Source organism: Anser cygnoides, chromosome 27, assembly GCF_040182565.1.
Source record: "Anser cygnoides isolate HZ-2024a breed goose chromosome 27, Taihu_goose_T2T_genome, whole genome shotgun sequence".
Taxonomy (NCBI): Eukaryota; Metazoa; Chordata; class Aves; order Anseriformes; family Anatidae; genus Anser; species Anser cygnoides.
Genome location: NC_089899.1, coordinates 587,632 through 603,174, shown reverse-complemented (window position 1 = coordinate 603,174; position 15,543 = coordinate 587,632). Strand labels below are relative to the sequence as shown.

The window sequence follows — 15,543 nt, the reverse complement described above, 5'->3', positions numbered from 1 at the left end:
TTGGCCAGCCGCCGCCGCCGCATGCAAATGGCGCGGCGCCGGGCCGCGGGGCCGGGCGGGAGCGCAGCGGGAGCGCCGCCTGGCGGCGGGGCGGGGCGGGGCGGGGCGCTCAGGGGCTCTCAGGGGCGCGGCCCCTTTAAGAGAGGGGAGGGGCGGGGCGGGGCCTTAAAGGGGCCGAGGCCCCGGCTGCCGAGGGCCCTCCCCAAGGTTTTTTTTTTTATTTTTTAAATTTTTTTTTAATTTATTTTATCTGAGGGGGGCCCCCCCGCACACCCCGCGGAGCACCCCCCGGGGCTCCGTCGCGCGGCCCCGCCCCCGTGACGCCACTTCCTGCGGGGACGCGGAGGCGCCGGTGCCGGTGCCGCGGCCCCTTTAAGGCCGGGCGCGCCATGGTGCTGCTGCCGGGCGGCGCGGCGGGGCGCGGCCCCGCGGAGCCCCTCCCGTGAGTAGGGGCGGGGGGGCCGGGGGGTCCCGGGGCCGGGGGGTCCCGGGGGTCGCGGGGTCCCGGGGGTCGCGGGGCCGGTGCCGGAGGGGTGAGACCCGGTCCCTGTCCCGGTGCCGGTGCCGGGGGGGGCGCGCTCCCTGTCTCGGTCCCGGCCCCCGGGGGGGGTCCCGGTGCCGGTGCCGGTACCGGTGGGGGGGACCCGGTTCCTCTCCCCGTCCCGGTGCCGGGGTCCCGGTGCCAGTGGGGTACCGGAGGGTCCCGGTGCCGGTGGGGGGGACGCGGTCCCTGTCCCGGTGCTGAGGTCCCGGTGCCGGGGGGAGGGTTCCCGGTGTGGCAGCTGCCGGGCTCCCCGCTGCCTGCCCTCCCCGGGCCGTCGGGGGGCACCCGGTGCCTGACCCCCACTTCCCGGTCGCCCCCCCCGTGGCCAAACGCACCGGGACCGGGGGGACCTCAGTGAGCGGGCACCGGGCAGCGACGCTTCTGCGTCGGGCTGAGCGCGGTGAACCCGACGGCACCGCTGGGTGGGCTGAGAGCCCGGGGGGGGCTCCCGGTGAAGCTCGGCCCGAACCCGGCCGGGCCGTGACCTTCAGACACCTCCCGGCCGGGGAACTGCTGCCACCGAAACCCCAACGCTGCGTGCGGCCCGGGGGAGCCCTGCTGGGGGTGTCGGTTTGTCGCAGCACGGCCCCCGCTGCTGGGCCGGTCGGTCTGCGCCGCCGGGAGGCGAGGACGGATCCGGATCCGCGGGGCACGGCGCGGGGCCTGGCAGGGGGATGTGGCACCCGTCGCGTGCAGCCCCGCTGGGTGCTGCCCGTCCCTGCCACCCGCCTGTCCTCGCGCCCCGGGGGTCTCGGGGCGCTCAGCCCCTTCCGTCGCGTCCCCCGCAGGAGGATCGAGGACTGCCTGCCCCCGCTGGAGAGCTCCCCCTCCAAGCGCTTCTCCCCCTCCAAGCGCAAGCAGTACTACATCAACAAGGCCATCCGCAACTCGGACCTCATCCCCAAGGCCAAGGGCCGCAAGAGCCTGCAGAGGCTGGAGAACAGTAAGGGCCGGGAGCGGTGGGAGGGAGGCCGGCGGCCGCAGCCTCGGCGGGGACGCCGCTTTTCCCTTCCTCCAGCTCGGTACCTGATGACGCTTCTGGAGCGAGACGAGTGCGGGAGCGACGAGGCAGAGCTCGCCCACGCCGCCACCCCCAGCATCTTCGCCGAGGCCTGCAACAACGAGACCTACGTGGAGGTAGGAGGCGGCCGCCCGTCCCGCCCGGGGCCCCGATGCACGGCGCTGGCTTGGCAGCGGCTGCCGCTGTCCCCGCGGTGCCCGAAGCTCTGCTGAGAGCAGCCCCGGGCAGGCTGCGCCCGCAGAGGTTAATCCTGGGTGAGCTGCAGCGCTTCCTGCGCGCCGGGCCCCTTGCCAAACCCCGCGGTTGTTTCATGCGGCCCGGCTGGTGTTGTGGTGCTGCTCCGTGACCGAGCCCTCTGAAACTTGGCTCCTGTCCCCGCTGGGTGCTCGGCGTTCTGGCTGCGGGGCTGCACGCCTGGCTCCGGGTGCTCTGGGTGCTCTTCTGCTCTCGGTCGAGCCAGAAGGAGATGCTCTGATGTAGACCTGGGTCTGAGGCTGGACTGCACGGATGGACGGTGTTGTCGGCGCTTGGGCTCCCCGTAGAAAACCGCCTTGTTGTTGGCTCTGAGTGCCACCTCTGCAGCTCCTCCCCGAGCGGGTGTGATGGGCAATGTGCTCCTGGGGGTGCCGGGTGGGCCTGAGGCAGCCGGCGCTCCCCGCGACGCCTGCGGTGGGGCCGGGCCCTTGTGTTGTCAGATCTGGAATGACTTCATGAACCGGTCGGGGGAAGAGCAAGAGCGAGTCCTGCTCTACCTGGAGGAGGAGGCCCGGAAGAAGCACGAGAGGAAGCTGCCTGTGAAGAACAAAGAGAAGTGGAAAGGTGCTGGGTGGGAGAGCCTCTCCCTTCCCTCCCTTGCATGCGCTTTGGGAAGGGAGCTCTTCCCCGAGGGCCGCATCCTGCTCCCTGCAGCGGTCACGGTGCTGCGCTCGCCCCTCGGGTGCTGCTGGGAGGGGTCCGGCCCTGCAGACCCCATTGTGGACTGGGGGGAGCTCATGGGGGGCTGGCAGTGGCTGTGGTGGCCGGCTGGGTCCTTGGGGCTGTCGGGCACCTCCGCGGGGCCGCAGACCCCATCCGAGCCCCTTCTGTCTTCCCTCCGCGGCCGCAGAGCACCCTGCCTACACGCCCAAGGAGTGCTTCCAGCGCATCAGCCGCCGCCTGCGCTCCACCCTGAAGCGGGGCAGGATCCCCATGGTGAGCCGGGGGCAGGGGGGCTGGGGCAGGGCCCGGGGACGCGTCCTGGTGCTGTCCCCGAGCCCACAGACCGGCGCTGAGCCCAGGATTCCAGATGAGGTCCGGGCAATGAGCTCCTGCTCTCGTGTGACCCCTGCAGCAGGGGCTGGAAGCTGGCATCGTGTTCAGCTCCCTGTGCAGAGAGGGGGCTTTTCCTGGCTCAGCTGAAGTTTTCTGGGAGCTGCAGGGCATTTTTACCTGCTTGGGTTTTGGTCCCCGTTCAGTGAGGGATAGAGGAAACCAGGCGTGCTTGCCCCCAAGGACAGCAAAGGAGCCTTGGGGGGTTTTCAGACTCGTCCGTGTGAAGATGCTTGGAAAAACTGAAATGCATTTTGAAAGGGGTCAAACCGCATAATGCTCCGGGCAGGTGAACCTGCACCACGGCACCGTGGCCTCGCGCCGGCTGGCTCAGGAGCGAGCTGCCACGCGCAGCCGGGCCCTGGGGCGCCTGGCTCCCCGCTCCCTTCTCAGCGGTGCTGTTTCCCTGCTCTGTTTGTTTTTCTTGCTCTAATTAGAGCTCTGTCTCTAAAAGCAGCCTCAGTTCCTCCTGCCTGTTGGCTCCTGCTCAATTTGCCCTCAAATGAGACTCGTTTGTGCTGCTTGTCTCTGGGGTCATGGTGCTCTGGAGAGCTGCACTGGAGCTGATCTCTGACTGCCAGGAGAAAAGGAGATGCGAGGCACGAGGCCCTCCTGGCCGCTGCCGCTGCGCGCACAAGGGACGATGCCAGCACTTGGCATACGAAGCGTGGAGCTGGCAGGGCCGGATTCCTCCCTGCTTTGCAGCTTGTTGCCTCGTGCCTCCAGCTGCGTGGACGTGGCAGGGGATGGCTGGGATCTCAAAGTGCTCGTGGCTCTGCCGGGCCCCTGGCTGGGCTGCAGCTCCTCAAAATCACAGCCCTCGTGGCTGTGGGGCACGGAGCCACATGGGGATGAGCGGCTGGGGCATGCCACACTGTGCCCCCTCGCCTGGCTCCTCGCATTCGCCCTCTCAGTGGTGCCTTTGCTTTCCTTGCAGGGGACGCTGGAGGGCCTGGAGGAGGAGCTGCTGGCATTCTTCTCGGTCACCCCACACTCTGTCTACACGGCGCTGATGGACAACAGGTATCGCACACCGCGGGGCATCGCTGCTCCCGGGATGTGGCTGGGGGCACCCCTGGTCCAGGGCACCTGACGGAGGGATGAGCCCAGACCTGGGGCATCCCCACACGGGGACTTGTGGCTCTTTGTGCCCCCTCTGCCCTCTTGGGCTCCCTGGGACAACCTGGGGCAGGACAACGCCGGCGTGCGCCACATCAGCTCTAACCCCATCCCCCATCTCCCCCAGCTTCGAGCGGCTCCTGCTCCACGCACTCTGCCAGTACATGGACCTCGTGTCTGCCAGTAAGAGCCTCGCGTTTGTTTTTGTTTTTCCCCTCCATCGCTATCTCCCCTCTCCAGCTCGTCCTCTTCCTCCCTTCCTCCCCCGTCCCACCTCCCGCTGCAGCTCGCAGATAACCGCGGGAGCTGGGCTGCGTCCACCCCGCTGGTGCATGGGTGATGTTGGCCGCCCGGAGCCCACCACCGGGACCCTGTCCAGAGCTCTGCCTCGGGGCATCTCGTGTGCCCCTTCCCCTCGGTCTGGGTTGGGATGGCTCAAAGCAGCAGGCTGCTCGCTAGGCTCAGCCCTGCGGATACCCCGGGGAGAGGCTCTGGGCTCTGTCTCTGCGGAGGAGCCTTCGCCGCCGAGCACTTCGTTAGCACTGCAGAGCAGCGAGGGAGCTCTAACGATGCGAAGCGGAGCCCAGGGTGCCACAGGGACACCGGGAGGGGGCTGGGGACGGCGGGGGGGCTGCGGGCACCCAGCGGATGGCGAGGAGGGGCCGTGGCCGGGCCGGGGGCGTGGGGTGATGCTAAGCGCTCTGCTCACCCCCAGGTTCGGACATCGAAGGCAAGCGCCAGATGAAAGTGAGCAACAAGCACCGCGTCTTCCTGCCCCCCCAGCTCCTGCTCTCAGACTACCTGGGCCAGATGAGCTGATGGCGGGGGCCGACCTGCCCCCTGCCCGGCACCGAAGCCTTCGCTCTCCTGCCCCCGGCCCCGCTCCGTGTGCCCGCCGCGGGCCCGTGCTCCCAGGCCGTGTCCGCGCCTGTATTTATAACCCGGTGCTTTCACCGTGGCGGCCGGGCCGGCCCTGCCGCTGCCGCCGGTGCTCGGTTTGGGCCCGGCCGCTCCGTGCGGAGCCCGGCCTGCGCGCGGGGCCGGCAGTGCTGGAGCTGGCGCCACAGCCTGCGCAGAGCAGCGGGGCTGTTTTTAATCGTAATACAGCGTGGTTTTATGTGTGTAGATCTGTCTTTGTGTGTGGGTGGGGGGCTGGGACCCCCGGTGGGGCTGTGCGGGGCAACCGAGGTGTCACCGGGCCTTGGGTGTGGGTTGGTCTGGGGGGAGCGGGAGCACCCATGGGAATGGTGGGCCCAGGGGACGGTGGGCCCATGTCAACAATGAGTCCAGGGGACAATGAGCCTATGGCAATAATGAACCCAGGGGCAATGAGCCCAGGGGACAGTGAGCCCATAGCAACAAGGAGCCCAGGGGACAATGAGGCAAAGGCACCAAGGAGCCCAGGGGACAATGGGCCCATGGCAACACTGAGCCCAAGGGGACAATAAAGAAGACAATAAAGGCACAGGAACAACAAAACCAATGGAACAAACGAGGCCGGAGCCCCCCCGGTTGCTAGCCGGGGCCCCAAAATATGGAACGCTTCACGAATTTGCGTGTCATCCTTGCGCAGGGGCCATGCTAATCTTCTCTGTATCGTTCCAATTTTAGTATATGTGCTGCCGAAGCGAGCACGAACCTCACTGCCCCCGCGGCCCTATTTAAAGTGTCACCGTGGAAGAATGCTAAGGATAGGGTGGCGGGATGTTTTATTCCTTACTAAGCACATTAATGCTCCACAGCTTCCTTCCCGGACCGAACGCCCCAATTTGCTCTGTCTTCACCCCAGTCTCCCCAAATTCCACCAGTTTTTCCCCTCCCCCCGCCCCCGATGCCTTCTGGGTAGATTCTTATGCAAATGACCCCGCTGGCTCCACCCCTCCAGTTCCTCCGGCGAGGACCCCCGGCCCGGGCTGTCCGCGGCGGTGCCTGAGCGGCGGCGCCAGGCGCACGGTGGGCGGCCGGGCGGGGGCCTCGGCGCGGCGGCGCGGGGCCCCGTGGTAGGCCCCGGACCCCCCGGTAGGCCTCGGCCCCCCCCCGGTAGGCCCCGGACCCGCCGGCAGGCCCCGCGGCGATGGACCTGGCCTACGTGTGCGAGTGGGAGCGGCGGCCGAAGAGCAACCACTGCCCGTCCATCCCGCTGGTGTGCGCCTGGTCCTGCCGCAACCTCATCGCCTTCACCACCGACCTCCGCAACGAGGAGGAGAAGGGTGCGGGGGGGGGGGGGGGCGCGGGGGGGGCTCCCTGCGGCGGGGCGAGCGGGGCCCGGCCTGCACCGCGCTCACGGTGCCCTTGGCGAGCCCGGCCGGCGGGGAACGGCGCGCGGCTGACGCGTGTCGTGGCTAAAACGAACGTGTCGGGGGTAAAACACCTCACGGTTAAGGCGATATGTCGCGGGCAACGCGATATGTCGTGGTTCAAATAAACACATCATAGTTAAAGCACATCGTGGGCAACACGGTATGTCGTGGTTAAAATAAACACATCATAGTTAAAGCATGTCATGGGCAAAGCGACATGTCGTGGGCAAGGCATGTCGTGGTTAAAACAATATTTTGTGGTTAAAGCGTGTCGTGGTTAAAGCATTATGTCGTGGTTAAAGCACGTCGTGGTTAGCCCATGCCGTGGTTCCCTGCCTCCACGGGGGGTGCGTGGGGTAGGAGTGCCCGCCCGGCAGCTGCTGACGAGGGCTGCCGTCCCGTTCCTCCTCCCGCACAGACCTCACGCACATGGTGCACATCATCGACACCGAGCACCCCTGGGACGTGTACTCCGTCAACTCCGGGCACGCCGAGGTCATCACCTGCTTGGAGTGGGACCAGTCAGGTGAGCTCGGGCCTCGCTCCTCGTCCCCGTCACGCCGCCTCCTGCGTGTGCAGCTCGCCACGGGGAGCCCGTCGTCGCCTCGCGGCCGCGCGTCCAGGGGCTCTGTCCGACCGCGCCATGGTGGCTTCGTTTCACCGTTGATTCTTTGTCCGCAGGCTCCAGGCTGCTCTCAGCGGACGCGGACGGCCACATCAAGTGCTGGAGCATGACCGACCACCTGGCCAACAGCTGGGAGAACACAGTGGGCAGCACGGTGGAGGGAGACCCCGTGGTGGCCCTGTCCTGGCTGCACAACGGCGTGAAGCTGGCTCTGCACGTGGAAAAGGTGTGTCCCGGCCCTGCGCCGGGTCAGGAGGGCTGGCTGCGGTCATTAGCAGGGCACCCGTGTGATTAGCAGCCATTAGCAGAGTCATGGCTGCGGCGTGGTGTTGCTCTGCGTGTTTCTGCTCTGCCGTGGGCTTCTTCCGTGGCCTTGGGCAAGTCAGGTTGGGGAATTTGTCATGGCAGAAAGAAAGAGCAGTTTCCCAGTTCCTGCTGAATTCCAGTGTGGGATGCCTCGATTCTCTCGGTGCTTTTAGCTTGCCTTTCTTACTCTGTCTGCCCCAATTTCTCAGGCTGTAAAATGGAGACAAAAGCATTTCTTTGCCTACCGGCAGCACTTTGGAACAAACGTGCTCGGGGTCGTGGGGTTTGATCCAGGGATTCAGTAACGGGAGCCACGTGCGTACGTAGGTGCGCTGCTGGTTTAGGAGCATGGCTCAGAAGACAGAAAGTCTGCCAAGTACGAGTTACCTCTTTACATTTTAAACGTTAACTCTCGCAGTGATGAGTGAAAACTCTCTCCCCTTTAGCACGGGAGAACCGAGGCACAGAAAGGGGCGGGGGTCGTGCAGCGGGTTGGTGGCAGGCTGTGAAAGGGGAGAGGGGACGTTGCTCCTCCAGGCGCGGTGGCAGCTCCGCATCTGAGCTGCTCCGAGAGCTCTGCTGAGGGCTTGGTGTCTCACTGCTGCCGCCTGTAAAGCTGGACCCACTCAGGGCCAGGGGAAAGCCCTTCCCGGGGTCTCGCGGCAGCGTCGGGCGCGTGAGCTCAGTGACCTGCCTCTGGTCGGCAGCCCGGGGAGCGGAGCTGCGCCGCTGTAAGTGCTCCGCAGACACCGGGCACAAACGTCTCCATGTCGCTGCTCTCCGTTCGCAGTCCGGGGCATCCAACTTCGGCGAGAAGTTTTCCAGGGTGAAGTTCTCGCCGTCGCTGACGCTGTTCGGTGGGAAGCCGATGGAGGGCTGGATCGCCGTCACCATCAGCGGCCTGGTCACCGTCTCCCTCCTCAAGCCCAACGGGCAGGTGCTGACGTCCACGGAGAGCCTGTGCCGGCTGCGCTGCCGCGTTGCCCTGGCGGATGTTGCCTTCACTGGTGGGGGGAACATCGTGGTGGCCACGTCGGACGGCAGCAGCACCTCCCCTGTCCAGTTCTACAAAGTCTGCGTCAGCGTGGTGAACGAGAAGTGCAAGATAGACACAGAGATCCTGCCTTCCCTCTTCATGCGCTGCACCACGGACCCTGCCCGCAAGGACAAGTACCCAGCAATCACCCACCTGAAATTCCTAGCTCGGGACATGTCAGAGCAGGTGAGCCTTTGCTGTTGAAACAAGCAGGAGCTCCTCGAATAACAAGGGAGAGAGCTGCTTGTCCCAACCCGGGCTTCCCCACGCGGCTCCAGAGAGCAGCCATCGTGTCCTGCCGTGCCCTTTGCGTTTCTCGTTGTGGTTTCTGGAGGGGCTGCTCCTTCAGCCTCACTTGAGCAGCCTGCACTTGAAAGGTCCGGGGTGTAATGGGTGAGCCCTCCAGTTCCTGGAAAAGCTCTCTGCAAAGCCCCGTTCCTCATTAGCCTGATTATTTGCTGCTTTGTTTGTTTTACGGCCCCGCCGCTGGTTGGTGCGGGAGTTCTGAGCTGTTCGGGAGGTTCTGGGGCACGAAGTCTTTCATCTTCAGGTCTCGGCTTCAAAGCAGTCCCTCTCCAGAACACTCGGAGCTCTGGATCCGTAGGACTTAATTTAGCAGCTTAACTCTATTTGCCAGGGTATCGATAATGTGATTGTGGAAAGCTAAGTGATTCAGGGAGCCTGAGCTCCTCTTCCCCGTGGAGAGGATCGAGTGCCGTGCTGGAGAACACCGCGTCTGCTCCAGCTTCAAAGTCAGTTCAGCTCCTGCCCTTTCCTTTCCCTGTAGTGTGGTGCACGGGGACGGCGTCGGCAGGTTACAGATTTGGAGCTGAGACCATTTGTGGTTTGGAGAGGCACAGGCTGTGGTAGCGCAGTGCAGAGCTCTGCCTCTCTTGTTCCAGCCGGAGCTGGGGACTTCGCCGTTATGTATTGCTGATACAATGCTCTGCTTTTCACTGGTGGAGGACGAGATAATTAGGAGAAAGCCTCGAAATGGGGCAGGAGAAGGGCAGAAAATGCCCCTGGGTAGTGTTGTTCCCCATGGTAAGCTCTGAGCGTACAGAAGCAAGGGTTTCTGTTCCGCAGGTGTTGCTTTGTGCTTCCAACCAGAACAGCAGCATCGTGGAGTGCTGGTCTCTCCGGAAAGAGGGCTTGCCTGTCAACAACATCTTCCAGCAAATCTCTCCTGTGGGTGAGTTTCAGCACCTGGTACTTGTAAAAGCAGGAGCCTGGTCTGAGAGAGAACGCGAGGTTCACAGGTCCATTACCACGTGTATGGGATTATCCGGAGTCCCACATTTATTTTCCAGGTATTCTCGGTCATGTTCTGTTCTATCCGTTTGTTTGCATCTTAGGCAACAAATTGCCGGTTTCCAGGAAGTGGTTCAGTTGCTACTTTCACTCAATAAAACATTTTCTGTTTTGCTGCACAACCACTCTTCCTGCTGAGAACAGAGCAAGCTGAGTCTTCTAGAAGGAAAAAATTGTGCAGCAAGCAAGTGGTTCAGTCGAGCTACCCGGTCTGCATCTCTCTTCCACCTGAGTTCAAGTATAACAAAATCAAACATACATGTTTTGCTCCAGTGAAATGTAAAGGATCGTTGTGCATAAAGATTTATTACTTGCTGCCGGCAGAGCCTTCCATCAAAACAGATGGAGCAAAACAAGTCGTAATTTGTGCAGTTACTGAGCTCAGAAAAAAAGTGGGAAATGCACTGGTCTGGCAGAATGGCTGTACAGTCAGGGGCGGACAGGAATCTGGGGCGGGTGGCTTCTTCTGCCCCCTAAGTCGGAGGTGGTAGTGAGAGATGTCTCGTTTGTTTCCCAAAGTCGGAGACAAGCAGCCCATGATACTGAAGTGGCGAATTCTTTCTGCCACCAATGACTTGGATCGGGTTTCAGCTGTGGCTCTGCCGAAGTTGCCCATCTCCCTAACCAACACGGACCTGAAGGTAGCGAACGACACCAAATTCTTCCCCGGATTGGGTAAGGAGCCGTTATTGTTCTGTGGGTGCTGTGGTGTTGCCACAGGAGCTTTCAGTGGCTCCTTCTCTGGGCGAGGCCCAGGCTATACGGGGAGAAGTTCCTTGCTCACCTTTGGTTGTCTTCTCTCCCCAGGCCTGGCTTTGGCTTTTCACGATGGCAGCGTCCACATTGTTCATCGCCTCTCCTTGCAAATGATGGCTGTCTTCTATGGCTCTTCCTCCCAGCGCCCAGTGGACGAGCAGACTATCAAAAGGCAGCGAACTGCTGGTCCCTTAGTTCACTTCAAAGCCATGCAGCTCTCCTGGACATCTCTGGCCTTGGCTGGCATTGATAGTCATGGGAAGGTACTGGGTTTTGTTAGCTGTGGGGCGTGTGTGTGTTCGTCTTCTCCAGGGCTCTCTTTATCTCTCTGATTGGTGATGGATCATTGAGAAAATCTCTGGGAGTGTTACCTCCAGCTGCATGATCCTTGTTAAACAAGGCGGGAGGAATCCCATTGTTGTGTCTTTGGGTCAGGAGTGAGCTGCAGGTCACCCTGTGTCCCTGGTGGGTTTCATGTTTTGTGGAATGTTTTCAACCCAGTTCCTGACGCAGGTTTTCCTTTGCCTCCTCCGTTCAGCTGAGCATGCTTCGTATCTCCCCTTCCATGGGCCACGTGCTGGACATGAACACGTCCCTGCGTCACTTGCTGTTCCTGCTGGAGTACTGCATGGTGACTGGCTACGACTGGTGGGACATCCTGCTCCACGTCCAACCCAACATGGTCCAGAACCTGGTGGAGAAGCTGCACGAAGAGTACATGCGCCAGAGCGCGGCCCTGCAGCAGGTCAGTGGGGCTGGAAGCTCCCTGTCGCACGGCAGAGGGTGGGCACAGGGAGAGGTCTCGGTGCCTGGGAGGCAGCAGCAGTGATTGCTAGAGCTCAGAAGACAGGGGGCTTTAACAACCTGGCTGTGCTTTGGATGTTCTGCCTGAACAGCATTTGAGTTGTGAAGAACCGCTGTTTACGCAGCATTCGTTGTCACTGACATTAATGGGTCTGTACCTGTTGGAAAGTTCTGGTGAGCTGGTGGAGCCAGTTTTTGACAGATTCTGTCAGCGTATCTGGAACAGTAGCACAGTTAGTACGTGCACAGAACAACACTCGCTACTCCTGTCATTCATGTAGCAGAAATAGAGAAGAGAATAACGAGCTTATCCTAATTCTGCCTTCACTTCTGACTTTTTCCTGGTGTCTCCCTGTCACTCAGGTCCTCTCCACTCGCATTGTTGCCATGAAGGCATCTCTTTGCAAGCTCTCCTCCAGCACGATAGCCCGTGTGTGTGACTACCATGCCAAGCTGTTCCTGATTGCCATCAGCTGCACCTTGAAGTCGCTGCTGCGCCCGCACTTCCTCAACACCCCGGACAAGAGTCCTGGGGACCGACTCACAGAGATCTGCTCCAAGATCACAGATATAGGTAGGTAGTGATCGCTCGTAACGTCAGGCGTTGCCTTCTGAGTGTTCTGTTTCGGATCGTTCCCCTTTCACATTTGATGTAAAGTGTCACAGGCTCGTAGTGGCTTCCCGTGTCTGAAGAGGAGGAGGGTGTGACCTCTTCCCACACCACACGGACAGGAGGTGAAGTTTGGATCCATCTTCCTCCTGAGCCAGATGTCTTGCTTCTGTTTCAGACATTGACAAGGTGATGATCAACCTGAAGACAGAAGAGTTTGTCCTGGAGATGACCACGTTGCAGTCCCTGCAGCAACTCATTCAGTGGGTGGGAGACTTTGTGCTCTACCTGCTGGCCAGCCTGCCTAACCAGGTGAGAGCCGGCGGGCCTGAGAACAGGTAGTCTTATGAACCTCTGTGTGCCTCTAACCTCCGCAGCATCCTCTGGCCACGAGTTCCACGGGTGTCTGCTGCTTGAAAAAAGGGAGTTGTCTGGGAATGGAACAGTGGTTCTGTCAGTCTGTGCCCGAGTCCCAGTCTCAGCTGTTTTCCCCCTCTGCAGGGCTCTCCTGTGCGGCCGGGTCACAGCTTTCTGCGCGATGGAGCGTCCTTGGGCATGTTCAGGGAGCTGATGGTGGTGATCCGTATCTGGGGGCTGTTAAAGCCGAGCTGCCTCCCTGTCTACACAGCAACCTCTGACACCCAGGACAGCATGTCCCTCCTCTTCAGGCTTCTAACCAAACTCTGGCTGTGCTGTAAGTGTTTGCCGGTTTCCCTGAACAAAAGAATCTTCCTTAATGTGGATTGTGCGTGATAGAATTAATTGCGGGGAGTAACTTCTGAGTGGGTCTGTAGTGTTTAGAAAGGGTGAGTACAGCTGCCAAGTTTATTGTTTTCTGTGCTGTGTTGGCGGATGGAGGAGGAAGCTGCACGCAGTTCTCTCGATCTGTAAATGAGAAATCTCAAGATCACGCTGGTTCTCTTTCATTCTCCGCCTTTTTTTTCCATGCAGGTCGTGAGGAAAATCACATAACGGAGCCAGATGATACCCTGATAGATGAATGCTGCCTCCTGCCCAGCCAGTTGCTCATTCCCAATATTGACTGGTTGCCTATCAACGATGGCATTATCAGCAAGCTGCAGAACAAGCAGCTTGTCCGGCTGCAGTTTGGAAAAGCTCCTGGGCTCGTTGGTCACACTGTCTCTTCCCAGTTTGATGCCTTTGTAAGGTACAGAGATCTGAAACAAATAGGTGGCACGGTTGGAAGAGGGTGCTGGGAGGTCTGGGATCTTTTCCATCTCTGAGAGGTCAGTGGATCTGGGGCATCTGTTATGACGTGAGCCAAGAGAGTGTCCTCTGTGCTTGAATTCCTTTCTTAACTTGCAGCTGACTAGGAATTTAAAGTATTGAAAAGAGGTGGCAAAAGGAGGGGGCAAAATGCTAGTTCACGATTAGATCTGTGCAAGCGTGCCCTTGAATCCAGTGGCACTTTACAGACTAGGTAGTCAAAGCCTGGGCCCCACTGGCCATCGAAATGCAGCTCACTGCCCTGGAAACAGCTTTTTGAGATGATATTCTAGAAAAGTTCCCATTCTTCTTCCTATCCAGGGCACCTGGACAGCCCAAAATTGATCACCTGAGAAGGCTCCATTTGGGAGCATACCCCACAGAAGAATGCAAGTCATGTACCAGGTAAGCGGTGCAAACATAATCCCTTAGATGCAGAGGAGGTCTTGGCAGGAACTCAAGCTGTTCTTTTTGTCATTCAAAAGCTCCTTTAGTCTCTGTTTACCATCCCAACTGGTATCCCAGTAACATTTCGTGTGAATTACGCCTGCAGGAGGAAACGCTTCTTCTAAAATAAGGCTTTTCGTTTACGGCAGTACGGCTTGCATTGAAAGAAAGCACTTGTGGTTACGTTTAAGATATTCCTAATCTGGAAGACCAAGATCCTTAAAATGCTTATTGAAGAGCAGTGTGACTGACTCAAGATAGCTGCTGCTATCGTTGCAGCGTGGCTGTTAAATTAAAAATCTTATTGCTTTGCCCTGCAAAGTAACCCCAGCTCTTTGAGAATTAACTACATTCTTCACTGCCCGTGGTTGAACCGCTTTTCATCTGAGGGCTGGATATGGCAGCATGGAATAAATACGATACTGCTTTAACAGGAAAAAAAATAGGAGAGCAGTCAGATTACACAGGTAAACAGAGACCTGAGTCTTTGTTAGTGGTGAGAGATCCCAAGCTCAGCCTGCAGGTCTGACACTACCTCTGTTCTTGGAGAGGAGGTGGTGAGGGAATAATCACAGTATCCGTGGTACCATTTTGGGAAAGTTTTTCAAGCTAGGTTTGCATTTAAAGTCCTTTTGTGCTGTCCCCTTCATCCACTCTCACAAAAGAGCCTGGATTTTGAAATAATGGTGCAGGGAGCAAACACCCATCTGATCATGTGATTGAATTAGCTCTAATTATTGGTTTTAATAGAAAGTCTCTGTAGCAGATCATTTTTATAAGATGAATGTCTGCTGTTTTATGTATAAATAGCAGCTGGGGGCTGTTGTCTTGAAGACAGCCTTCTGTTCCAAGATAACCTCTCTTCATTTAAGATAATTGCTCACATGGTTTCAGCTGGTTTTTAGTGCTCACAAACATCACCTGCAAATGACAAAAGCTCGTTTCCTCCTCAGATTCCTTGATCCCTGTGTGATCTGCACAGAAGCTCCAGCACTGCTGGCTTGTTTCCTGGGCCACTGTGGCTGCCGTGCTGAGTCGCACCTCTCTGTTTCCCTCCAGGTGTGGCTGTGTTACCATGCTGAAATCGCCAAACAAAGTCACTGCGGTGAAGCAGTGGGAGCAGCGCTGGATCAAGAACTGCTTGTGTGGGGGGCTGTGGAGGAGGATGCCTCTCAGCTATTCCTGAGAGGGCGTTCCGTGGGGCACGGAGAGAACAACGGGTGCCGAGTGGAAGAGCTTGGAGCTTCCTCCCCTGACGGTGTCTGGAGCCAAGGAGCTGCAGCTCTCCTGAGCTCTCTGAAAGCATTGTCCTGGTGCTGCCCGTCAGACAGCGCCAAGCGGCTGTCCAGCAGTGCTGCTAGGTTTTTCTTGCATTGATTTTTGTGCTTCATCCCTTTTTGCCCTTAAAAAATAGAGGGGAGGAAGAAAAGGAATTTTTTTACAGAGACAGGAAGGGAATCCCGAAGGCAACGTCAGCTGGGGGCCAAGGGCCTGGGAGGAGAGAAACCTGCTGCCTTCCTATGGCTCTGGGCTAGCACAAAGAACGGCCGAGCTCTGGGTTCAGCCTTTGCACAGGCAGAGTGGTGGTGGGTGGTAGCAGGGGGTAAACAATCCCCAGTGAAAGGGAAACAAATACCCGGTATCCTGGGGAATGGGGCACGGGCTCGACAATTCCAGTTTCCTTGCACTTCATCCTTTGAGTGAACTTGCTCCTCTGAGGGGAAGCTTCATTGTACGTATCTGTGTTGTAATTAATGGAGCCATTTCTTCCCCCTCCGGAGGAAGAGGAATGTGAGCCTGGCTGCCTGGAGCAAACCCGTCCCTTGGGCTCTCACTGAGAGCCAGCAGCTCTTTTGTAAATAAAGGTTCCCCAAATTTTGTACGGGCTGTTTGGTTTGTTTTCAAAACTTCAGCACTTTCATGTGACTTTGGTTGTGCGGCCTGTGTCCAGGACTGTTTATGTATGAACAGAAGCGAAGCAGGAAAGCTGTTAATTGCATCTCTATTAGGCAAGGAGCAGCAACCACTTGCAGAATTGGATGGGAAAATAATGTTTTCAGCCTCCTGTGAGGTTATTATGGACACAAGGGGAGAAAACATTAGGTAATTAAGATTGTTGTAAGTCTGCA

At 59.2% G+C, this 15,543-nt stretch overlaps 2 protein-coding genes and 1 non-coding gene across 3 annotated transcripts; 2 read left to right on the top strand and 1 right to left on the bottom strand.

Moving 5' to 3' along the window:
• The first annotated feature begins 283 nt into the window (after positions 1–283).
• R3HDM4 (R3H domain containing 4) lies at positions 284–5,117 on the top strand. The gene is made up of 8 exons (XM_066983944.1): positions 284–442; positions 1,333–1,487; positions 1,563–1,681; positions 2,261–2,384; positions 2,671–2,756; positions 3,811–3,896; positions 4,120–4,175; positions 4,708–5,117. Exons 1-8 carry the CDS (start codon positions 390–392, stop codon positions 4,809–4,811), a joined length of 783 nt encoding a protein of 260 aa, XP_066840045.1. The 5' UTR covers positions 284–389; the 3' UTR covers positions 4,812–5,117.
• A 403-nt stretch (positions 5,118–5,520) lies between these two features.
• On the bottom strand, positions 5,521–5,627 carry LOC125180647 (U6 spliceosomal RNA). Its single transcript, XR_007159399.1, has one exon. It is a non-coding gene; the product is annotated as a U6 spliceosomal RNA (small nuclear RNA).
• Positions 5,628–5,939: 312 nt separating this feature from the next.
• On the top strand, positions 5,940–15,296 carry MED16 (mediator complex subunit 16). Its single transcript, XM_066983899.1, has 14 exons — positions 5,940–6,202; positions 6,711–6,818; positions 6,974–7,143; positions 8,014–8,445; positions 9,346–9,451; positions 10,090–10,245; positions 10,378–10,589; positions 10,865–11,071; positions 11,494–11,704; positions 11,919–12,052; positions 12,242–12,434; positions 12,692–12,908; positions 13,289–13,372; positions 14,474–15,296. Exons 1-14 carry the CDS (start codon positions 6,067–6,069, stop codon positions 14,598–14,600), a joined length of 2,493 nt encoding a protein of 830 aa, XP_066840000.1. The 5' UTR covers positions 5,940–6,066; the 3' UTR covers positions 14,601–15,296.
• Positions 15,297–15,543: the final 247 nt, after the last annotated feature.

Excerpts from the sequence above, each read along its gene's own strand:
- R3HDM4 (XM_066983944.1), top strand. The coding sequence starts at position 390 with ATGGTGCTGCTGCCGGGCGGCGCGGCGGGGCGCGGCCCCGCGGAGCCC. Across the intron at positions 2,385-2,670 it reads GAACAAAGAGAAGTGGAAAG|AGCACCCTGCCTACACGCCC; the intron begins GTGCTGGGTGGG and ends CCGCGGCCGCAG. Across the intron at positions 2,757-3,810 it reads AGCGGGGCAGGATCCCCATG|GGGACGCTGGAGGGCCTGGA; the intron begins GTGAGCCGGGGG and ends CTTTCCTTGCAG.
- MED16 (XM_066983899.1), top strand. The coding sequence starts at position 6,067 with ATGGACCTGGCCTACGTGTGCGAGTGGGAGCGGCGGCCGAAGAGCAAC. Across the intron at positions 8,446-9,345 it reads CTCGGGACATGTCAGAGCAG|GTGTTGCTTTGTGCTTCCAA; the intron begins GTGAGCCTTTGC and ends TCTGTTCCGCAG. Across the intron at positions 11,072-11,493 it reads AGAGCGCGGCCCTGCAGCAG|GTCCTCTCCACTCGCATTGT; the intron begins GTCAGTGGGGCT and ends CCTGTCACTCAG.